Source organism: Heterocephalus glaber, unplaced genomic scaffold, assembly GCF_053883595.1.
Source record: "Heterocephalus glaber isolate CG9 unplaced genomic scaffold, H.glaber_assembly_v1.0 deba00001452, whole genome shotgun sequence".
Lineage (NCBI taxonomy): Eukaryota > Metazoa > Chordata > Mammalia > Rodentia > Bathyergidae > Heterocephalus > Heterocephalus glaber.
In genome coordinates this window covers 25,537,010-25,561,927 of record NW_028258302.1, presented here as the reverse complement: position 1 = coordinate 25,561,927, position 24,918 = coordinate 25,537,010, and the positions used below count along the sequence as shown (strand labels likewise).

Below are 24,918 nucleotides of genomic sequence, written 5' to 3'. Positions count from 1 at the left end.
CCTGCCTTTCTGTTGGATGGCATTCACAGCAGTATTCACTATATTTTTGATAAACCTCATAAAGACACTCACAAAGAGGACTTCCAGAACTGCTTCAGAAAGTGGTAAGAGCAATGGAAATAGTGTGTTTGAAGTGAGGGGGAGTATTTTCAGGAGGATCAGTGGCAGTATGTCTTTTATTGTAATCCTTTTAACAAATTTAAACATTCACTCTATATTTCCATAACACCTCACAGTAGTATGTATCAGTACTTCACTCCTTTCTTTACAGCTGCCTAATGTTCCATCACATAACGATACCTCATTTGTCCATTCATCTGTTGAATAGCAGTTGAGTTGTTTCTACCATAGGTTGTTATGAGCATTGCTGTTGTGACTATGCAGGTACAAGTGTTTACTTTAATCTCTAATTCCAATTGACTTGTGGAGGAATTGCTGAATGTCTTCCACAGTGGCTGCACCCACCCATATTTCCACCAGCGATGCAGGGGTTCTAATTTCTCCATCTTCTTGCCTCCAGCATCAACTTTTGACTTGCAGGGTGAGTTTTATTATAAGAGGGGGGCAATCTGAATTATTTAGGCTTCATTTATTTAATGAGATCCTATTAAAGCAAGAACTGGAAACTTGTGAGCATTTTAATGCAAAATACATCATAGCTTTGGAAATACATGACAAGCAAAGCTTGTTTAACCTGTGGGAATAAATTTGATCATTAGTTCATATCTATGGACCATATAAATAACAAGGCCATAAAATCCATGAGCTCCTTGTGGGGAGGCTGGGCCCCATGACAGGATTCATCTGGTATATTTTTCTATAAAAAAGCACAATAGCCCATCTCAATGGCATCTGGACCTCTCTGCATGTAATGAGTGTTTAGGGTTATATTATTATGATTTCATGTTCTATACATCATCTGATCATAAAAACAGAGACACAGTATGGTAAGCGGTTATCCCTCTTCTGCAAACATTAGGACATTTTATGAGCACCTCCTATTTTTGCTAATGACACAAAATGTTGAGACTAGTCATTTTTTTTCTTCTGCCAACCCATGAATGTGCCATCCTTATCTGCAACCTAAATAAGTGCCTGTTAATGTACACTGGAATCCAAATGAACACTTCATATAAATAAGCCTGCTACAGAAATGCATGTTTCTGCAAATTTGTAGAGCAAAATAACAGGAAATAAATTGAACAGCACTTTGCATTCAGAATAACCAACCAAATAAACTGTTTTTTTTGTTTTTTTGGTTTTTTGGTACCGGGGATTGAACTCCGGTCCTTGCGCTTGCGCAGCAGGCGGCAAAACCACTGAGCTAAATCCCCAGCCCCCAAATAAACTGGTTTTTATGACTCAATTTCCCAAACTCAGGTAGGGAAGAAAGCATATCTTCGGCTCTTCATTCTGTAATCCATCATACATTTTCAGAACAAAATTATTTAGTTGAGATTTTTATAGGCCAAGTGGAGAAGACTTTTCATGCTGCCTGATTCTAGGACAAAAAGGAGGGGTTGGGACAAAGTTGGAGGGGATTGGCTTTTCCTTCATGCATCATGTATTTTCTTTTTCTTTTGGACATTCGTCCAAGCATTTTGTATGTTCTTTGCTTAAAGCTGAGGATATGGTGATAAGCTACAAAAGCAGAGTTGCTGTCCTCATGGATTTTACAATTTCAAGTGTGTTTCATGAGGGTGTTACAGTTACTTATTTCAGTCACTGCTGCTGCATAACAAGCCACCTCCAAACTGAGCAGTAAAAGCCAGGTGTGGTGCCACATGTTTATAATCCCACCACTCTAGCCAGCTGTGGTAAGAGGCTCATAAGTTTAACCTCAGCCTGGACAATTTATTGACTTAGCCAGAACATGTCTCAAAATAACAGAGAAAGAAAGAAAGAAAGAAAGAAAGAAAGAAAGAAAGAAAGAAAGAAAGAAAGAAAGAAAGAAAGAAAGAAAGAAAGAAAAGCAAGAAAGCAACCAAACGGGAAGGAGGAAGGGTGGGCTGGGAATGTGGCTCAGTCTGGAGATCTTGGGTTCCATTCCCAGTACACAAACAAAACAAAATAAAACAAAACTAAGCTTGAGTAGTGCAGATCACTATATAACTGTGCTCTTGGTTTTGTGGGTTGGGAACTAGAGCACACTCAGTTCTGCTCTGTTGGGACTGGGCCTCATCTGGGATGATGTGGTCGGTGGTGCTGGCTGGAGCTATGGGCCTTATAGTGGATGGCTGGGTTTCTTGGCTGTTCTCTACCACCTATCTTCAGGGGTTGGGATATATGTCCAGGTGGCTTTCGTCACTCTCACATCGGGCACCTAGGGATGGATGGTTGGAATCGCCAAAGCTGGCTGGCATCTTCTCTCTCCACGATGTCCATGCTTGAGGGCTTCTTCCCAGCACAGTGGTCTCAGGTTGCTTAGGTGCCTTCCATGACAGCTAGCTTCACCCAGAGCAAGTCATGGGCAGAAATTGCAGATCTCTCATGACCTATGACTAGGAGCCCCAGACTCAGAGGGAGAGAATTTACAGTCCAGTTCTCAATAGGAGTAGCAAAAAATTTTAAGATAATCTTTAATCTACTACAGAGGGAAGCAGACAGTCAAGAAATAATCATACAGATAATGATTGCAATTTAAAAAAAAAACAGCACAGGCATCCTTACAAGAATCAAAACTTCCTGGTTGCAAGTGCCAGAAACTCAACCCTGCTAGGGTAAAGAGAGAGGGAATGACTCTCCCGCTTTACTGAGAAGCACACAGCAGCATCCAGTGCTGCACTGATGTGGTCAGGAATCTCTCTGCCTGCATCTTGGGTCCAGTTGTTTGTTAGTCCTCTGGTTTTATTCTCAGGCAGGAGTTTCTCAAGTGATGGCCACCAGCTGCTCCAATGTCCACCAGTTTACCAAACCTGACTAAAGCAGAGAGGCTCTGTCTACTTCTTAATGGTTCCACGGCGGGGTCCTGGGATTGAATCTGCTTGGCTGTGTCTGGGTCATGCACCCTTTCCCAAGCCGACCACTCTTACCAGAGATGTGAGGGTTGGGTGTGCCAGGCAAGGACTGTGCCCACCTCTGGGACCTGGGACAAACCACAAGTGTGGTTGCTGTTTTCACAAGGAAAAGATTCTTTGTTACAGGAGAGGGGTAGATGCTGACCGGACAAAGACATTATGGACCTGTAACACAGACTGACACAGGGGACCTGCCCTGAAGATTAGGAGCACACACAGCAGGAAGCAGGGATGGACACCCCTCCCTGTGGTCATCACTTCCACGTAGTCACCTGGCATCTATTGAGTTTTCCTTGTGCATGAAGCACCAGACTCGTGATTACTGAAGGCACGGAATTCCTAGACAAGTGGCTGATGTAGGGGGCCCCAGGGATTGGGGGTGATAACAAGGTGGCAGTGGCACACAAGTTTTTTGGGGTGGGGCACTTTGACAGGCTGCCCTATGAGTGTCCCTTGCAGCGGGAGACTGTCCAGAGATGCAGGGGTTGGTGTGTGAAGAGGAGGAGGGTAAGGCGACTCCTGGGGAGGGGTGCCAGAGAGGGGACTTCTGTGTCAGTGATGTTACATTGCAGAGAGCCTGCAAAGCTGCAGTGGCTTGGGGTCATCATGGCTTCTTTTATCTATGGCTAGCAGATGTCGGGGGCAGCTGTGTGCGTTATGTGAAGCAGACATTCTAGATGGCTAAAAAAATTCTGCTGAACTGAGTTATATTAAGGCAATTGAATGTATAGAAATTTGAGTTTGGCACGGAGAGTCTTTTGAGCTAACAGGTCTCAGCCTACAGGCAAGAAATAAAAAAATCTAGTGGCCAATACACAGAAGCCACTTTTGGCTCCTTTATGTAACAGGGCTTCAAAATTAACCTCAGTTGTAAATATAACAATCAGTTAATATCAGCACATTGAAGACCCGAGGCACAAACTGTGGAATAATTACCACAGTAGCTAACATGTTTCACATATTGGCTATGTGGCAAGTACCATGTCATGTGTCTCATCCAAACTGTCTCATTTAATCTTCAAAGCACCTCCAGGAGGCATAGATTATTATTACCACTATGATTTTACTATTATCATCTCCATTTGTAGATGGAAAAATGGAGAGGTTGAGGCCATAGCTAGTTGGAGGAACAGATAAGCTGGAGACCCAGGGGGATGCTGTATGGAGCCCATTCTCTCAAATCGACTGCCATGCCATCTCCCAGTGGCCAGGCAATCTCTACTGACCTCAACTTGTTTAATGGCAAGGCTTGATGAAATCACCAAGTGACACTGCTCAGTCCATCTGACATTCCTAGGATTGTTCTGTGTGGCTCCCCAGGTCTAAATATCCCTGAGCAACCTCATGATGATGGCTGTATTTTAAAGGAAGTGGCAAGAATGGAGAGGTAGGCCAGTGTGGGACCAGATTGGCAGTGGAGTTAGCCCTAAGAAGAGCAAAGGAGGACCAGGTGGTATGCAGGCTGGAGGTGGTGCCCCTCCCAACACTTCCATGTCATCTTCGTTTTGGGGTCCAGGTTGTTGTCATGGCAAAGGAGAAAGAATGACAGGAACCACATGATGGCTCTTGCACATTCTGCTTGAACATTTATCTAGCCAAAGTGAGTCACATGTCACAGCCTGACATCAATGAAGGCAGGAAGTATGTTTCTTCCACAAGGAGGGAGACTAAGGGGAACTCATTAGGGACAGGTCGAGAGAAGGGCAGTTTTTGAACCAAATATTAAACCTACCACAGATGGATTCATAAATAAGTAATTGCAATACAATGTGGTAAGTTCTCTGGCAGAAATCTTTGAGTACTGGAAGTGAGCTTAACTCTTTCAGTTTTAGAACAAATAGAGTTGTAGTGGATGCATTGTTTCTTCTCTTAGATTTTGCAAACTAGAATTTACACAATATCTTTGGAGGCCAATACTAGCCTTTATTCTAAAATCCTGTGGCCTCATTTCTATTGCCTGGCACCAGCCTGGCACTAATACCTGGTACATACCTACTGAACGTGTTCTGTATTCCAACGAAGTCCTTACTCTCAGGCTGGTGATCCTGCTAGCAATGCTGGCCCCAGGTGATCTCTTAGAATTTCTGCTCCTAGCTGCCCAGTAACTGTTCTGTCCTGGAAATTTTTCTTGGCTGCTCATGCAGAGTTTTATCCTACCTATATGGAGGACTGATGCTCAGCCAGCAGCTCTGAGAACTTCTGTAGAGCTTTCTGGAGACTGCTGCATAACTTACCGTCCAGTACTCCGTCCTGCAAATGTGCCTCTTCACCTTTCCAATCTCCATCTTGCAGTGAGGCTCAGTGCAACTCCTGGGCTCTCTTTGGTTTCCTCTTCTTTGTGCTGAAGTCTAGAAATTTTCTCCTGTCAGAATATGTGCGGATGATTGGACTAAGCTTGTGTTTCTCCCTTTCTCAAGGAGCATAGGCTATTACTGGTTTTTTTTTTTCATTAAGTTTAGTGGTACATTTTAGGTATACATTACAGTTACATTCATCATTGGGATCTTGTACCTTTCATGATGTATCTTGGTTCTTATTTTTTCCCCCTTCCCCTGACCTCCCTTCAACCCCTCCACCCCTCCCTATTTACAAAGAATTTGTTTCCATTTTTTTACCTTTTCTCATATTTTTTTCCTTTCCCCTACCTCTCCCACTTCCCCTACCCCTTTAGACCTTTTCTTCCTATTTCACATTATCAATTATACATTTTGATCTTTATTTACACTTTTAGTTTCTTACACCAGAGAAACTATTCGGTATTCACGCATGTGTGTCCTATTTATTTCCCTTAAGAGTATGTCCTCAATGTCATCCATTTAGCTGGAAATGTCTCTAGTTTCTCATTCTGCTGAGTAGTACTCCATTAAAAAAAAATCTTCTTTATCCACTCTCCAGTTGATGGGCAATTGGGCTGTTTCCAAGCTTTAGCTATTACAAACTGTGCCACTATAAACATGGGTGCACATATATCACTGTGGTATGATTCTTTTAATTCTTTTGGGAAGATACCCAGCAGAGGAATAGCTGGGTCAAATGGGACTTCTAATCCTAGTTGTTTGAGGTATCTCCATATTGATGGTTGCTCCAGTCTACACTCCCACCAACAATGGAGAAGGGTTCCTTTCTCCCCACACCCCCACCAGCATTTGTTATTGGTTGATTTCTTGATAGCAGCCATTCTTTGTGGGGAGAGGTGGAATCTCAGTGTTGTTTTCATCTGCATCTCTCGAATGACCAGTGATGTTGAACATTTTTTCATATGTTTATTTTGCTGCTTTTACTGCTTTATCTGAGAAATGTCTGTTCATTTCAGATGCCCATTTTTGAATTGGATCTTTATATTTGGGGGGGGCTCTTATTTTTTAAAGTTCTTTATATATTCTGGATAGCAGACCTTTGTCTGAGGAACAGCTGGTAAAATTCCTTCCCACATTGTAGATTGTCTTTTACCTCTGTTGTGGTTTCTCTTTGTGCAGAAGTGCAGAAGCTTTTTAATAAAATGAGATCCCAGGTGTTGGTTGACTCTTTGTGCTAGTTCCCATGCTACTGAGGTTTTGTTCATAAAGCCTTTTCCTATGCCAATGTCTTCAAGAATTCTACCTAACTTATCTTCCAGCAAGTGTTTTTTGATGTCTAAAATATAGTTGTATCTAAAAGAATGCCCTGCTTTCTAGTTATTAATAGCAGGCAGGTAATCTGGGCCTTCTTCTTGCCTTTGTCCAGAAGCAGAAGTCTTCAAAGCCTCTGTTTCGTATGCCAGGTTGATGATTTCCTTTCCCATTAGAATTGTGGCTAATATGGTAGCTTTACCAAGAACCCCTAGGACTTTTCTTTTTTGTTTGTTTGTTTGTTTGTTTAGAAGCATAGATTTAGCTGGGATATGGTGGTATATGCCTGTGATCCCAGCAATCTAGGAGGCTGAGGCAGGGCATTAACAATTCATTAGAGCCAAGTCTGGGCAACTTAGTGAAGACCCTGTCTGAAATTAAAAAATAAAAAGGGCTGGGGAGGTAGCTCAGATGAAGGCCCTGGGATCAATCCTCAGTCCTGGAAAACAAAAGTCAGCATAGATTTACCTGAAAATTATAGAAATTCATAAGGAGAGGGATCTTAACGTATTGAAATACAAGAGAAATAACTCTACAGTATTTATTGAGTGCTGTCTACTTCTAGATACTGTAAATATAACAGTAAACAAGAATTAAAAAACTTTTGTTCTTATTACGTGTATGAGAGAGAAAGTAGAGAGACAACAAGTGTGACAAATGAGTTAAAATCTTAAAGTCTATAACATGTCAAATGGTAAGTATGGTGGGAATTATGAAGATATAAAGATCCTCCCAGCCCACATGTGGCACTGATTGGAAAACATGGCTGCTGTCCCTTCATAAACTTTTATGACAGAGGCCATCTGCTTAGAGGTAAAATGGCCAACTATATTACCATAAATGTAAATCTAGTGTAGGACCATCCCCTCTTGCCCTGCTAATCTCTCATTTGTGAACACTTAACCACAAAGTCACATTCCTGCATCTATTTGCTAACTTGTTCCTTTTCCATTTCCCTAACAACACTGGATGCTCCGTGAGGCAGGTACCATGTCTGGTTTTGCTCAGGAGCATAACCCAAGAACTCTATGGAGGCTTGGCATTTGGAAAGTGGTCAATAAACACAGGTTAGCTGTTAAATCATTTGTTGGAGGAATTCATAGCTCCATGACATGGTTCTTGATATCTCTCTGATTTATATCTTGTGTGGTACCTTCCCACTTTTCTCTTGAAACATGCCAGCCAATTTCATTTTGAAATTTACCAGTTGCGATGTCACTTTTCCTTATTTCTCTTTTCACAGCTGTGCAATCCTTGCACACCCTAAATGACCAGATTTCCCATTTTATTGTCACCAAGTCGAAGGCACTGGAGGAAGACAAAGACCCCTTTCTACCCACTGAGAAAGAGACTCTGAAGAGCTCCATGATTTTGATGAGGCACCTTTTAATGGATGCTCAGGTACAAAGATCAATAGAGAAATTCTATATAAAGTGGTATCTTTTTTCTTCCCTGGTATTAGCTACCCAAGAATGTTCAGCTACCAAACCTACTAAAAGTTGCTTTGGCAATAAACAACCATATAACAGATATTCTGACATCATGTGTCCTGGATTTCTGAGTAGGTCTTATTTGGATTTTGTATTAAGGTGACTTATTTTTAAGTAAGTGATAGGGCTTAGAATCAATGTATGTGCTGTCTCTGAGAATTTAACAGATCTCCCATTAGCCTTAGAAAGTGAAAATTCATAACATACTTGGCAGGCGTCAAAGCTGGCAAAGATGTTGGAATGGAGCAAATAGTTATCCCAAACTGCATCTCTGAGTAGCTAATGAATATTTTCGTACAGTTGATGTACCACCCAGTAAGTGAATCACCACTCTTATTGTTGTTGTTAATGCTAGCAATGAATTCATTACTGAATGTATTTTGCTCTTTGCCTGCTATTGTTGAGGTGTTATTTTTCAAGGTTTCCCTTAGTACACTATTTTATTGAGCTATTTGAAAATAATCTATCTCCTCCTTCTGGCTTTGTTGGGGGCTGTCTCCAGATATGTTAATAGGCAAACACCAGGTGTTTTAAGAGAATTGATAGTTTTCTATGTTTGGGGCTAAGCTGCAACAGGTCCTATTGTTTTTTTCTACCTCTTCAGTCCCTGAAAGTATTTCGAGGAATGCTCTTTGGGTTTGGGGTGTGTGTGTGTGTGTGTGTGTGTTTGTGTGCGTGTGTGTGTTCACCCTGGAGCTTTCTTCCTGAGTTTGTTTGTTCTTGAACAACAGTGAGATCAGAATGGACTCCTACATTCCATTCTGTGGTAGATTTCGAACTGTGGTTTCTTTGCTTTTGTTTCTACCGTGCTGAGGCTTTATGTTTTATTTTTTGAATCAGTCCCAAGACCTGGATCTTGTACTAGTAAGACTTTAACTGGCGATGCTTTTGTACATGTCTCACCTGTCAATGTTTGAAGCTGCCCCATGGGATTCTTGAGTCCTGTGTTGAGGTACCCTGAATTATGCAAAGCCTTTCATTTCCATTCACTGTTCTCCCTTCCCTCTCTTATTATGAGCAGCAGTTCAGCTTCTCTGTCTTCCCTGAGCTTGTTGGGGAAAGAAAGGAAGCATTCTGAAGCTACAGCAGCCAATTTTCAAACTCAGAAAAAGGGAAATTTAGAGCAATTTACTGAATAAAAGAGCGCAAATTGTTCTTGAATGGATTAGCTTTCTTCAATGCCTGGACCCAATCCTATAGCTAACACCCCAGCCTAGGGAACAATCTAAATGAACCCCCCAAGATACTGTGTAAATTCTAGTGTGAAAAAGCTAAGAGAAGAAACAATTCATTGTTTTCTTTCTTCATCACATTTGAGCTTGCCAGTACCTGAAACTGGACTTCAAAAATTTTAAATGTTAGACGAAAGTTGGATGATAGGTAACAGAATGCAGTTGAATGAGAGGAATAAGTTGTACTGATCTGTAGCACAGTAGCCTGACTATAGTTTACAATTTGTTGTATATTTAATAAAGAACTACAAGGGAACAGTTCAAAATCTCCCAACACAGAAGTGATATGAAGTGATAAATGTTTAAGGAGATGAAAATGCTAATTACTTTAGTTTGATCAATACACATTGTATACATTTGAATTTATCACACTGTACCCCAGAAATCTGTACAATTACTAATGGTAATTAAAATGTTAAAATGTTTCCCATTGCTTAAGGAAAGATTTTCTCCTTCTAAATGCCTAATTCATTTGACACCTTGAACCCTCACTGGTATTGTAATGATGTTTCCCTTTTTTATTTAAGGGGATTAAAATAGCCCTTATGATGTGGTTAGTAGGAATATTTTATTATTTAATTCTCTTCTGTACCCAAATCAATGTACACCAGAATGTTCTCATTTAGATACTCAGATAAAATATATCAGCGTATGGTCACACACTCTAAAACCAAGATGGGTTGGGTCTATTTCCCTAGGAAAATGTCATATGGTACCTGGAAAAACTATTGTCTTTTTAGCCTCTTAATGTTCTAAGATTCCTTGCTGTTATTTTTAGACTAATAAAGGATGAAGTAGATTGTGATTAGTCCAAAAACATCACCCTCATGTCTTTTCTTCCATCCCATTACCTATTTGAAACATGATTTGTGGTTTTGATCCCAAGTCCCTTGCTGAAGTCAAATAGAATCATGTCATCTAATTCAGCCAGGCACAAAACGTCTCCAAAATATACTCTCTCATATTAAAGCTGACAATGCTAAGGAATCTCAACATTTTGAGGATGGCTAGGGTTATGTGTAGCTTGCAGTACTGAAATAGATATCTAGAATACGTTATTATGAGTGAGAATTTTTACTGACCATTTTCTGCAAGGTCAGTTACTTTTTATCTATTTTAAGCATTGCTTCTTCTTACCTCATTTCCAAAGAAAAATGAATGTACTTATTTCTATTTGAAGTTCATTAATAGTAGAAAGTCAATAGAATGTAAACATAGCTGATATGTACATCCTTCCATTAGGTCTGCATTTTATGATGTTAATGGATGTAGGTTTGTGTGCTGTGGGAAGTACGCTTTTCAGGAGTGGTAACCACATCCTTTAACTTGGTTGGTGTAATAGCTGGGGCACTTTCATACCCAAGGGGCTCTTAATAGTATTAGATTATGATGAAACACTCTGATATCACCTTGCAAGTTGAAGAAAGTCAGGCCAAAAGTATTCCAGAGAACTAGAGGCTGCTCGGGGAGTGACTGCTTACAGGCATAATCGATTCAAGTCACATCTGTCTTGGAAGCAATAAATCCTGCTTAGGAGAATGTCAAAGGCAAACGCATTGCTGTGCTATGAAATTCCACCTCTGAGGATTATAAAACAGTGTGCACTGAGCAAACACATCTCCCAAGTATAATGGGGGTGCCAGAGATGGTGGAAAGGTCTGACAATTTTCCTAGAGAATGGAGTCACAAAGGGGGCATCCCAAAGGGGCAGCCCCTGAAGCCTACGATGATTTATTCATTCCTGAAGGTTTCCAGTCTCAGGTGTCTGAAGTAGGTAGAACACCTCAATTTGCATTCCCTCTTTAGTCTGCAGGTCCCCAAACTCAATGAAGTATCCCATTCAGATCGCATGTGAAACCTGATATTGTGGCTTTTATTCCTGAAAGCTTCATCTAAGCCCCATAATGCCAACTCAGCCTAGTAAGTGATTAGATTCATAATGCCAAAGAGCAATTCCTTCTGGTGGAGATTAATTCTTTGACTCGCACTGTGTGACTCTCTGCCTGCTAAAAGGGGTTGATTACAGCAACTTAAACCTCCCATTGGCAGTTCTCCTCCTTTTCCCCCCAAAGACTTCCACATGCTTGGGGGCATAGAAAAATAGCATGGTTCTTGATGAGGTCTTCTCTTGAAAGGTAAGTGCTAAAGGACAGAGACCTCCATGAGGCCTGGCTCCTTCTCCTGGGCACGCCATGAAGAAAGGCCTAGGAGGGGCCCGTGTTTCATGGATCCATGGCCACCACCAGGCCTTAGCCGTGAGTAGATGGCTTCCTAAAACTGCCTTGTCTTTGGACTTGAATGCGGAGCTGTTTTTAGAGAGGTTGAAACTGGGCATGGTGGCTTATGCTTGTAAACCCAGTAATCTGGGAGGAGGTTGAAGCAGGAGGATTGGAAGTTTGAGCCCAGTCTGGGGCAGCCTAGAGATTTAGTGATTTTATTTTTCAAAATGAAAAATAGAAAAAGTGCTGTGGATGTAGCTTAGTGTAAAGGTCCAAGATTCAATTCCCAGGAGAAAGAGAGAGAGAGAGAGAGGGAGAGAGAGAGAGAGAGAGAGAGTGCTAGCTGAGCCACTGGCACGACCTTCCTGTAGGTCTGTCTCTAGGAATAAAATGAAATAAGCAAACGTTTAAAAATACAAGCAATCACATAACTGACATTTCTAAGCAAGCCTGTGCTTAAGGCCTGATGCAAGTCAAATGTTAGGTGGAAAAGCAATGAAATAGGCTTTATCCTCTGGATTATTGCCTTTCCTCCTCTTCTCTTTTCTTTTGTTGTCCTCTGTCTTCTCTTTCCTTTTTTCTCTCTATTCCCCACCCAGCTTTTCTCCTCCTTTCCTCATATTTTCTCTTCCTCCTCTCTCCCATCTCCTCCTCTTTTAGCTGGCAAAATAAATCTTCATTGAGTCATGGAATTACCTTCTGCCTTTTTAATTTTCTTCCCCTACCTTTCTTTCTGCTCATCTATCTTCCTTTCTGTTATTTGTGCTGAGAACACATTCTCCCAAGCCCTGTATCTCCCTTGCCAAGTAAGAGCGACTCAGTCGCAGGAGATGGGGTAGCAAGAGGCAAGCTTGGCACTTGGGAGGCAGGTGGGAATCCTGCCAGCATCCAGGATGGAATATGGTTTGGGTGGTTTTATTTTTCTTTTCTCTGATTAAAAGCATGGTTTAGCCAACTCTCCCAGTTAGTTATGCTTTCTGATTGGTTTCTGCCTGAATCAGGCTGAGTTAACTTGAATGGATCAGTTGTCTGAGCTGTATGGATACTCACTCTTGACTGGCTCCCAATGGGAGAGGGTGGTTTGGGCCAGAGGAATGCTTGGCTTAGGCCCCTGCCAAGTGCCTTGGGAGAGTTAGCACTGCCAGGTCGCTATCACCTGGCTCTAGGGCAGCACCTTGGGAATTCAGTAGTTCACACATATCCCAGAGGTGTGGTTCAAAGTGTTTCTCCTGTCACTAGCTCTTTCCGTCCCTGAAGATGCTTTCTGAAGTCAACGCTGTGGTCAGGGTAGGACCCTGTGGTAATTACTAATGTAGTTCCCTGGTGCTGTCCAGCAGCTGGTTTCATGGTTGGACTAAGGAATGCAACCTCATTGACAGCCCTAGAGAATGTCTCGCCCTCACTTTGCACAAACTGGGGCACCAGCAGGTGTCTGACCCAAGAAGGTCATAGGTGCTAGTGGTGGTGATGAGAAGCTCCTCAAGTGTGAGTTTTTCTTATTTCCTTCTGAAATGTGATACTGTCACAGAGAAAGCATCGGGAATGCTCTCTCCAGCTTGTAGCAAGCAGAAAAAAACTTCATTAGAACAAGGGCAAACAGGCAAAGCTTTCATCCCAAGAACATTTTGCTGGGATACTTTAAAGTCTACTCTCTCATTGGATGTGTACCTGTTAAAGTCACAGGAGGAAGAAAGACTTAAGCAGACACTGAGGAATGTAGTTCACCTAACTAAAAAGCCCCAATGATAAGCTGATTATTCAAAAGAGTCTTAGCTTACCCTCTCTGGCAATCCTTGTGCTCCACCACACCAAAGGCCTCTGTGCCCTGGAAAAGGCAATGCTGATTTTCCATTCTCTGATGTAAAACTATAAAATCAGCAGGCTGGATGCTTGCAGTATCTTACATAACTTTTGGAAGTCTACTTCCCATTCTTCCATGGTGATTTTGATTTTTTAAATAAATGAGATTCCACCTACAGAAATTGCTAGGCTTAGATACAGTCCCATCAGTTACAGAGTGCTTCTGTAATCACCTTCCCTGTTCAGAAGGAACACAGGGTGAGATAGAAAATTGTCCTGCTCTTCCTCTGTTCACCTTGTGTCTAAGTTCTTTCAGAAAAGTTAACAGAGAAAACAGCTTCCTCTGGAACCTTGATGACCTATGTAAAATCCATAAGGTAGAATTGAAAGAGATGTAAAGTTGTTTTTGGTAATTAATGTGCAAAGATATGGATGGAGCTGGAAAGAAGACTCAGAAAACAGATGGACGCCTGTTTGTTGCTGTTTCTAGTGAGAGGGTATGTGTCCTAGGATGGACAACATTTGAGTGGAACAGTCTCCAGCCAACTGGTGAGACTTCCCAGAATCTGTAAAGCACTAAAAGGCAACTGGAGGATTTATTTTATTTACTTATTTTTCATAGAGCTTTTAGATACTGAGTGGTTATTTAATGATACACATCAAGAATGATGATAAGGTAGAATTTATGCTGGTCTAATGGTTGATGGTCCTGTTATGGTGAGGGAAATCTGAAATAGAGTGAAAAGCAACAGAGACACCAGCAACAGAGACAGGCTCTGGTTAGCTAAGCAGAGGAGCTACCAAACAGCACCTTATGGAGTAGTGCTTTGAAAAAGCACAGGACCACATCTCTGAAAAGACAGGAAGGAGGGCAACTATAGAGATCAGGGGTCACAGCTAGAGAGCAGTAGCTTCAGAGTGCTGACGTGGGGCCAATGGGCTTCAGCCATTGTCTCGGTGTCATTGTGATCATGATTTGGATTCTGGAAGAGTCTGAATGCCACATCCTAGGTCACACACCCCCACTCTGTGGTCATGGGAGGGTCAGTGTGGGGATAAGTGGTCTTACCAAGACTGTAAGGCCTGCATGCAGCGTGTGGAAGAATCATTGCCATGAGGAGGAAGAGTGATGCTGGGCAGGTGGCACCATGGATGGAGGCACCAAGAAGTCTATAGTGCACCCTGCACATGTGGACCTTGGCCTAGCACTGAGCTTGGCCCTGTAGTAAGCCATAGAGACAGGGACAGAGCCGTGCCCCCTCCACATCTGCATTAGTCTGCTTTGTGTTGCTTTCACAAGTTACCTAATGCTGGGTAATGTATACAGGAAAGAAGTTTATTTGGCTCACAATTCTGGTGGTTGGAAAGTCCAAACAGCATGATGTTGGTGTCTGGCAGTGTCACAATGTGACAGGGAAGTAGAGAAGGAAATAATGGCTTCCTGAAGAAGGGACCACGCCGGGGGGTTGGTTTTGCTTTACAACAGTCCATGCTCATGGGAATTGGCTACTTTCTGACCTAGTCCTGTGAGATAGCATCAATCCATTTATGAAGGTAGAGACCCCATGACCAAGTCACCTTCTGCTAGGTCCCACCTCTGAAAGATTCCCCCACCTCAAGCCAACAGACTGAGGACCAAACATCCAGCACATGAAACTCTGTGGGACAAACCTCATCGGAGCCAGAGCAGGGCTGGGGTCTGGTGGGATACAGCCAGGTACTGCCATGCTTGGTGACAAACACCGGTGAGGTTGGGGGCAGGGTGGTTGTGGGAGCTTGGAGAAAGACTCAGCTGGTATTTGCAGATGGTTTTCTGTTTACAAAGTACTTTCATCAGCATTTTCTCATTTTTTCCCTCAGCTATGAGAGGTACAGGAGGTTGGGTATTATTATCTCTATTTTGAAAACTAGGTATTAACCTTTTCTAAAACAGCCCTTTTTATATTGTTCTATACAGCCCATCATAAAGCAAGCGTAATTGATTTTTTACTTGTGTGTGGTGACCCTCAGAGTATTTGCTTCTCAAGGGGTTATTAAATAGAGAGAAAGGGAATACATAATTTTGAGAAAAAAGATTAAAGCCCAGCTTCAGACATAGACTTCAGACATAGACATGTAACTAATGTTTGACAAATTTAAAGGTATAAAATTCATTTCTAAAGCTAAATTCTACCCTCTTTGACCCCTAGAAAGTTCAGGGTTCCAAAAATAAAGCTTTCAAAAACCATTTAATAGAATATAAAAGGCATCCCTGGCTCTCCCACCCCTACCTCAAATCCCAGTCTTCTCTTGACATCTGCTGTTATATTGGTAAACATTTGGCTCAACAAGTAGTACTGATCCCACATCATGTTTTAGATGAATGGTTCCCAACTAGGAGGAGAGGGCAAAGATTTTGTCCCCCCAGGGGTTTCCACAATTTCTGAAGATGTGTTTGTCATGATTGGTGTGGCTGGGGATGTAATAGCAGTACTGCTGGTAGCTCATGGACAGAGAGCCCAGGATGTTGCTAAACTTCCTACCATGCACAGTGCATCCCCACATGACAAACAGGTACTCAGCCCCAAATATCAATAGTGTCAAGGTTGAGAAACTCCACTTTAGATCCAAAGTTAACATTTTGATTATATATGGAACTTTCCTGCTGTAGAATCCTTTCCTTTGAAGCCATAGATCATAATCAGTCCTCAAGATATATCTTAGTTATCCACTCACTCGTTTTCTCCTCTATTCGTTGAGCATCTACTATGTGCCCAACTGTGTGCTAAAGCATGGGGAAACAATAGGAAAATGAAAGAAGGGATTGTTGCTTTTAAGGCTCCTGTATTTTATGGGAGGGGAATTGATATAAATATGAAAGTAAATAGATAACAGATCATAATGAGTTTCAATACTTGTCTTAAAGATATACTATGACCTAATTTAATAAGACAACCTCTTTGAACATGACATTTAAGCTGAGATCTCTAGAGTATGTTATGTATGGAAAGAGAGAGAGAGGGAGAAAAAGAGAGAGAGAGAACTCTTCTTGTGCTTTATTGAATATATTTGTACTTTAATTTAGTTGTGTGTGCTTAGTACTACCCCATGAAATAACTGAAAATAGGTCCCCTGAGATGTTACAGAAGATGTTTGCAAATTATTTATTCCAGAAATTTACATTTAATTTAGAAAATGTAAAAATTCCAACTGGTCCCTCAGGAACAGACCGTCTTTTAATCCTTTGCTTGTTGGCCTCCCGAGAGGAGCCAGGACCTCAGTCACTTCCTGTCAGATTCCGGCCTGCAGGCACACACAGAAGGATAGGGAAACAGCTGTTTGAGCTCCCTGAGGATTAAGAGTCAGATGGATACAAGCAAAACAAGAAAAATGCAGAGTTATTTTGGACAAGTAAATGAAGAAGCAAGGGCTTCTGTTCCTTAACTGAAGAGCTGCCTCAGAGAATCTGGCCAGCAGTCAATTCCCAATTATGCACCTGTACACCAGCAACTTTACAGAGCAGCTGTGGGCAAGGCATCCCCTCCCTGGTAGCATGTGCTCTGGAAATGTAAATTAATGTGGTTCTGAATGAGACATAATTAGAAAGGTAATTTCACTGTCAATATATTTTTTCACCATAATGCAATTCAATATTGGACTTTTTAAAAGTATTGGTTATATGCTATTATTTTTATGCTGTGACTCCCATTAACCAGATAATAGAGAGCTGAATATATGCCATGCAATTATAATCTAAAAATAATGCACACTTACAGCAGCAATTCTTCTACAGTGTTCTGGGACCTCTCATTCATATTCAACCAAATAGTCCCTCTAGAGCCTTCAGGTAAATTGAGGCATGGCATTGCTAAGTGTCATCATTAAGTCCTATGTTAGATCTGGGAGTAGAGCCAGCATGTTGCCTTGGTGCCAATCCAAGTCAGTGTTTCATGTTCCTTCACTCTTGTCTCTCAGCAAATCACACTTAGAAATAGTTTAAGAGTGAGATGGTGACTTGACTGTTCTAAGTGCTCACTTACTCCTGTGAGATTTGAAACAAAGTCACTCATTTGGGTCAGTTTAGTGGCCTAGATATTTGCTTCCAGTATACACACTCATGGATTAAATTACCAATCTGAGATTAATCATTCCTTGTTTTCCTCCTCCAAAAGCATAAAATGAAGAGACACTCATGAAGGACTTGACAATGAGAATCATGGCTTGCATTTGTATCAGCTATTTGTTGCTGCATAACAAAGCATTTCCAAACTTACTGGCTTTAAATAACTTATTTATTTCTTATAAATTTGTGGGTTAAGGGGTGGCAGGATTCTGCTAACATAGCCAGGTGTGGCCGATCTTGACTAGTGTTGTTTATACATTTGTGAACTGGGCCCTGGCTGGTCTAAAACGGCCTCATGTGCAATGAATCACTTCTCCTCCATGTGTTTCTCACACCATCCTAAGAGACTAACTCCAGAATATTTTTATAGTGGTGGTATGGGTCCATAAAAGGAAAAAAGTGAATAAAGCAATCACGTCTAAAGTCTTTATTTTTATCAAGTTTGCTACTATCCCACTGGTCAAAACAAGTCATATCACCAAGCCCAGATGCAGAATGAGAAGGCATTGTGGATACAAGGAAGCACAAAATGTGGAGCCATGAGTGTAACCAGTCCATAAACCATATGCATCTTCAGAAGACACAATAGGATAATTGACATGGCTTGGATGTGGTTTGTCTCCCAATGGTTTATGTGTTGGAAGCTTGGTTCTCAGTGTTAAGAAGTGGTGGGAGTATTCAGAAGTAGGGCCTAGAAGGACGTCACTGGTTCATTAGAGGTGCTGACCTCAGAAGGGATTAAGGGAGCAAGTTGTTACAAAGAGCACCACTGGCTCTCCCTGGTCTCATTGGTTACTGTCTTTTCATGTGATCTCTTTGTCTCATGTGCTCACATCATGATGTCATTGCCATGATGTAACACAGCTGGAGACCCTTGCCAGAGCCAGCACTACGCAGTTTAGACTTTTACCCTGTGAAACTGTGAGCTAAAGAAAACCTCATCTTTATATATCACCCATCCTTAGGTATCTTCTTAGAGTAATGGAAAAACAAACATTGATGACTTTTGATGAATTGTAAATGGAAATTTGAAATGCCCTAACTTGCAAGTTTCATATACATTCTTTTTTGCAAAGACTGCTCTTTTTGGTTTAGTTAGAGAATGTGAGTTGTGTACTTCTGCCCCATACACATGCACAGAGGACGGCCTGTGTTTGAACAGCTGGAGGATATATTTTAAGAAGGTTCCACGTCAAGCTTGGACAGGATGATTTCAGAGGGGCCAGTGTGTGGTAGATTTAGAAACACGACAAGCTGTTAAAAGACCATGGATCTAGCTGGTAGTTAGAGCCAGGTCCATGGTTAATTTGTTTGGCAAATACTTCCTGAGCTTATATAAACTACCTGGAAGTCACAATGGTAAACATTTCATGGAGATATGAAAACTAAATGTAGTGAAGGACTATGGAGTACTTACTCTGTACCAAATTATCTGCTGAGGATTTTAACCTCTATGATCTCATTTAACACCCTTAGTGACCCTATGTTACAAATGGGGAAACTGAGGCCCAGAGAAGAAACTTACTTAAGGTCATATATCTACAAAACAACTGTGTTAATTTAATTGGAAAAGTAGCTGCAATTCTTTACCTTCTTCCTTTGCAGCCCCTTTTCATTAAGAGGTAGAATTTATTTCTCTGTTCCTTGAATCTGAGCTGAACTGTGAATTTTTTTGGCCAAAAGAATGTGGTGAAAAGGATGGGGCAAGTTCAGAGCTTAGACCTCTAGATGACTTGCATGTTTCTGCTTTTCTCAAAACTCTGTCTGGATTGTGAGAATATACCAGGCCTAGCTGCTGGAGAATGAGAGACTCGAAGGAGTCATTCCTGCTGAGTTGTCCATCCTAGAGCACCCAGGTGCCAGCTGACCTAACCAAGTGACAATGCATGAGAAAGCCCAGCTGAATCCCTAAGCCCAGCCCAGTGCAACAGAAACACAGACTTGTAAGAAACAATAAATGCTTGTTATTTTAGGTCACTAAGATTCGAGGTGTTCCATTACACAGTAAGAGTTAGCCATGTAGACTTGATACTTGAAATCAAGTCTGACTGAGAGCTGAATCCTACAACTGGAAAGGAGACTGGGAAAGTGGTCTCAGGAAAATGAGAAAATAGATTTGAGGAGTCTTCAGCCTGTCTCTGCCTTACATGCCTCCTTTTGGGTTCATTCATTCATGATTCATTCAGCTTGAGGACCACAGTAATGGAGGACCCACTGGATGCATTCAAGCAAAAGGGTGGTGTGGGTATATTTGGGTAGGTGAAAGATGATTTACGAAGCAGAGTGGACTGGGTTCAGACTGAAGACAGAAGACAGTTTATCTTGGCAAGAGATAGCAAGGCATAGAGCCATAGAATAGAGCAGTCAAATTAATAGGAAGCATGTGTTCTGAGAACATTTAGCAAGAAGGACTGTCGTTCATCAAAATTTGAAAGTGAAAATGAAAGTTAAATTTAGGATAAGTTTCAGATTTGAGTTTGGGAAAATAATAGCATCCAATAAAAAAATAAAGTCAGAAGGCTTGAATGGAGAACTCATGGACTTTGATGCTTAAAATGAAAGGTAGAGGCAGGCATGGGCCATCTAAGCGTGGCTAAGGCTTGAGCTTCAGAGAGAGCGCTGGGCTCAAGATACAGGTCTGGAAGTCATCAATGTACATTCTGGGAAGTGGAATCTGCTGTATCAATCACAGTTTACAGAATCTCTAGGACCCCTTCAAAGCTAGGCTTTAAAGGCTACACAGCCAGGAATAACTGTAGCCAGAGGAATCCAGCCAATCACTCTGTAAGACTGCTAGTGCCACTGCACAGTTAATGCCTCACACAGCACAGTGCCCATGACACTGAGCACTAGGGCCTAGAGCCCTCTCCAGAGCCCAGATGGTGTGCTGTGTATTTCTGCCTCTAGTTTTCTGAAAGACCCAATCTCCTTTCTCACTGTGGCTACCTCATTGGTCACCTGCTTTCTATCAGGCAGAACCTAGGCTGCCTTGGGAACCTGTAGTTGCAGAGGCCTCTGGAAAATGTAGCTTTCAGCTTTTCAATTTCTGTAATTCAGAGAGGTGGGCCACAGAAGGGTAGAATGTGTGCAGTGGTCCAATTTGTGGCATTGCCAACATAGAAATAGAGGAAATTATGCAGGAGAAATACACAGTGAGGAACAAGAGAAGGAGAAACACTCCAGAGGAAATATCAAAGTCCCCTTTGTACTTCTACTAGATTGATTTGGGTTTCGGTCCCTTGCTACCTGAAGAAATGCCATCCTTGCTATCTGATGACATTCTCCTTGTATTCCTCGGACTTAAGTTTCAGAAACCTCCTGGCTTACACAGATGGCCTCTAAGTTACAAAGTTTCCAACTTTTATTTTTCAACTTTACTGTGACGTGGAAGCATACCCATGGCATTCTGCTTTTCACTTTCTAGTAGTTAATAAATCACATGAGATAAGCAATGGTTTGTTATAAAATAGGTTTGTGTTAGGTAATTTTGCCAAACTATAGCTAAATGTAAGTGTTCTGAGCACATTTAAGGTAAGATAGACTAAACTATAATGTTCAGTAAGTTGGATGCCTGTTTGACTAAATGGTACTTTTAGTTTCCAAAGAGTTTATTGGATAAGTTAAAGAGCATCCGTACTCTTGTGCAGGTGAGCACAGTGCTTGAATTCAAAGCAATATAAAGCTATAGTCATTTAAAAATCATCACTTACTAAGAAAAGTTTGAATATATGCCGAGAGATACCATGTGGAGTTTTATTTCTGGGGTTGGAAGAAGAACAAACACTTGTTATTCTGGAAGTATAAGCTGTACACTTGTGTTCATAAATGATATATCACATTTGACTGTGTGTGTTGGCTTTTCAATGTATTTTCAAATAAAATTTGAATCTGTGCTTGCAGAAGCTTTGAAATACCTGTACATATTCCCATTGTTATGTGGAATGCCTTTTGGAAATGGAAGCACTCCACTGTGTTTTCTGTAACCTCATCAAAAGGGACCAACGCCTTGTTATTATAAATTGAATTGTGTCCCCCTTATAAATATGTTGAAGTCCTAACCCCTAGAACTTTGGAATGTGAGCTTATTTGGACATAGGGTCTATACAGTGAGAGTCAGGTTAAAATGAAATCATGAGGATAAGCCCTAGTCCAGTGTAATGACTGGTGTCCTTATAAAAAGGGGAAATTTGGAGATGTCAACAAACATGCATGGAAGAAGACATGTGAAGATCCAATAGGAGATTTTGTACCACACATAGACAGAAGATTGAAATGATTCATCTGTAAGCCATAGAATGCCTGGGGCTGCCAGAAGCTAAGAGAAAGGCCTGGGCCACATCCTCTCTTGAGTCTTCAGAAGGAACCAATCCTGCTGCCATTTTGGTTTTGGATTCCTTGCTTCCAGAACTGTCAGACACTAAATTGTTATTTATTTAGCCATCAAATGTGTGGTACTTTAATATGGTAGACACAGGAAACTAATACACCCATGTCAATGAGATCATAAACCAAATAATGAGATGTTTTTATAGCAGTTGCAACATGGTTCAGTAGTAGTGTATTTTTTTGCAGTTTAATGGAAATATAATGATTGCTGTTGAAGGTCAACAGGTATGTTCCCCCCTTGACCTCCAGCACCAACAGCCTTCAATGCTAAACCCAGAAGTTTATATTTCATGGAGATAAGTTAAGGATTCTTAGCATAGCATGTGACTGTGTTACATCAGCATTTGCTGTAGGTGGAGTCATTGTGGCTTAAGACACTAATATCAACATTATATATAATTTGTTGATTCTCTATTGTTGGTTTCTCTGTGTGGTGAGAAGTTATCACCTGGCTCTTGCCTTTCTTTTTATCATCATTGCTGCCTCTTGTCTGTCATCCCTCCAACTTGGATTCAAAGGGGAGCATGTCTTCTCTTGTCTGGGAAGTATTCCAGATGCATGTGATTACAGTGGAGGAGCACTTGACATTTCAGATTGTCATTAGGGCTTCTTAATTAGTTGCAGCTGAGCTACAGTACTTTAGTGGGCCTGTAGGGGCAAACAAACAAGTGGGTCAGAGATTGAGCAAGGTTTACTGGCAGCTGGTCCATCATATAGTTTCACACTGGCTGCTAACCCAGGAAGGACAAGCTGAACATTTCCCAGGATCCATCCTTTGGTCAAATGTAACAAATCTGATTATTAAACTTCCTCCATCTTCTGCCTTTGGAGGAAGTGTAGAGGGCTTTTCCATGTCCCTGGACTGTCACCCCTTCTTCTGCATCAGGCTTTTGTCTCATTGGCCCTGTATCTTCAATAGTCAGGCTGCCCTTTCTATATCATTTTCTAGGTCCCCAGACCCATTGTCTCCAGTCAGAATTTGGAAAGTCTATTTGTATTCTGAAGAAGGGAAAGGTTAGGGAGAGTGCAGTTCTTTGATGAGAGTTTTGCAGGCTCATGGTGCAGTACCCTCCTTGTAGTTCTACAGAGCATCATGAAGAATAAACAGGAGAGTTCAGCATGCTGAGGAGCCTCGACCACAGTAACAGAGAGCAGGGGAGGAGATGACCCACTGTTCCAGAGAGGCAGATCTGCAGTGGTTTGTGCTGTATTAACATCTGGTGACTTGAGGTCAACCAACCTGTTAAGGGGCTGCCTACTCAGTCTCTCATGTGCTAACACTGTTGATTTTGTGCCAACATCTCTCCAGAATTTTGTTGAGGTATTTGACTTTAGTTCTTATTTCAAGTGGCTATCATTAGGATTTTAGCACAGTTGGCTGGAAAATGCATTTTGACCAACACAATCAGCCCTTTGGAGGAGAATCAAGTTCTTATAGAAAATCCCTATTAAAACAACTTATTATAGAAGGCAATTTGTTGTATAAGCACATTTGGACTTCACTTCTTATTGATGAAGTGTTTCTAATTCAGTGATAAGGCTATTATTTATTTATCAATATTGACAGGTTTGCTCTTGTAGAGTAAAGTGATTGTCACCATTTAGTGTCACTTGTTCCTCCAAGCTTTCCTCTCTGGACTTGTGGTGACCTCCCACACCTCACTTTCTCCTTGTATTGTTGACAGCTCCTTCTCCTTGTCTAGGCATCATTGAAATTCAGTTTCAGAAGCCCAGAGAGTATAAGGTAGAGAGAAAAATGGGCTTGTCCAGAGTGGGCCAACTAAGCAAAATCAGAGAATTACCTATCAGGGCTTTCAACTGCACAAATTATTCATAAGGGAACAGTAACTTCAAACATTTGGAAACCACCAACAAAAATGAGACAAATGATGGAATTACAGACTTAATGAACTGAAAAACTTACATCTGAGAAAACAGTTCACAGGGAAGTTGGAACAGAGTTTTAAGTATAATTAATATCACAAGAAAGATAGAAGAAATCAAGACAGAGGTCCTTTATTTATGCATTCCTTAATTCTACTACTTAGAGTTCCTACTAAATGCTAGCCATAAAGTCTGGATGGGAAAAAATAACCAGTGGAACAAGTAAATATATATGAGGTCAAATAATGTCTTATGGAGAAAAGTAAAACAAAGTGAAAGTTTTAAAAGGTGTAGAAATTGGGACCAGTGTGTCCTGCTAATGTAAGGTAAAAGGTCTCAAGGAAGTGAGGGGTGGATGAGGCAGGTAGATATCAAGAAGAATGTTCCAGACAGAAAGAGCAGAAGGCACCAAGGCCCTTGTTTGGAAGATGTGTCAACTCTTCAAGAAACAACCAGAGGATCAGTGTGGTTGAGAGTCCTAGAGAATAACTCAGAAAAATAGCGGGTGGGACAGGGAAGGCCGTTATGACTTTGCAGAACGCAGGCTTTTATTCTGAGCAAGGAGGGGAAGCCAATAGATTGGAAGTGAAGGAATGATATCATTTGATTAAACATTTCAAAAGGAATGTTTGGGACCATCATAGAAAGAATCAACTATGGGAGATGAGAAATGGAAACTAGGGGACCAATGAGGATACTGTTGCAATTACCCAGATAAGAAATACTGTGAGTTCATCCATTTCCCTTGAAGGTGGTAAGCAATGGATAGTGTCTGGAAATCTGTCTTAGGGATTTCCAGTGAAGTGGACTGACACACTGGATATGAGGTGAGAGAGAAAGAAAGGAGTCAAGGGCAGTTCTGAGGGTTTGGCTTGATGAACTAGAAGCACAGAGAAGCCTAGAGGAGAGAAGGAGGTAAGGAGAGATGACTGAGGTGGCATCCAGGATTTGGGTTTGGAACTTGTTGAAATGCTGGGATGCTCCAAGTGCAGATGTTCATGGGCAAGTCTGGAATTCAAGGAAAGAGCCTGATTGGAAAAAGAAAATATGAGACCTGGTGAGTTCACTCGGGCAGTCAGTGTAAAGGAGGGGAGAATAGGCCCCTGGACTGAGCCCAGGGTGGATACAGCTTTTAGTGACTGAGGATGTGGGGATACAATCGTAGAGACTGAGAGGGACC

The 24,918-nt window shown here is 41.5% G+C and overlaps 1 protein-coding gene across 1 annotated transcript in view; it reads left to right on the top strand.

Annotated features, from left to right (window-relative positions):
* Nucleotides 1-24,918, top strand: part of Kazn (kazrin, periplakin interacting protein) — a 1,072,553-nt gene that overhangs the window by 283,071 nt on the left and 764,564 nt on the right. The window contains exon 2 of the mRNA XM_004850318.4: nt 7,869-8,026. Coding sequence (XP_004850375.1) covers nt 7,869-8,026 — 158 coding nt within the window. The remainder of the gene's footprint in view (nt 1-7,868; nt 8,027-24,918) is intronic.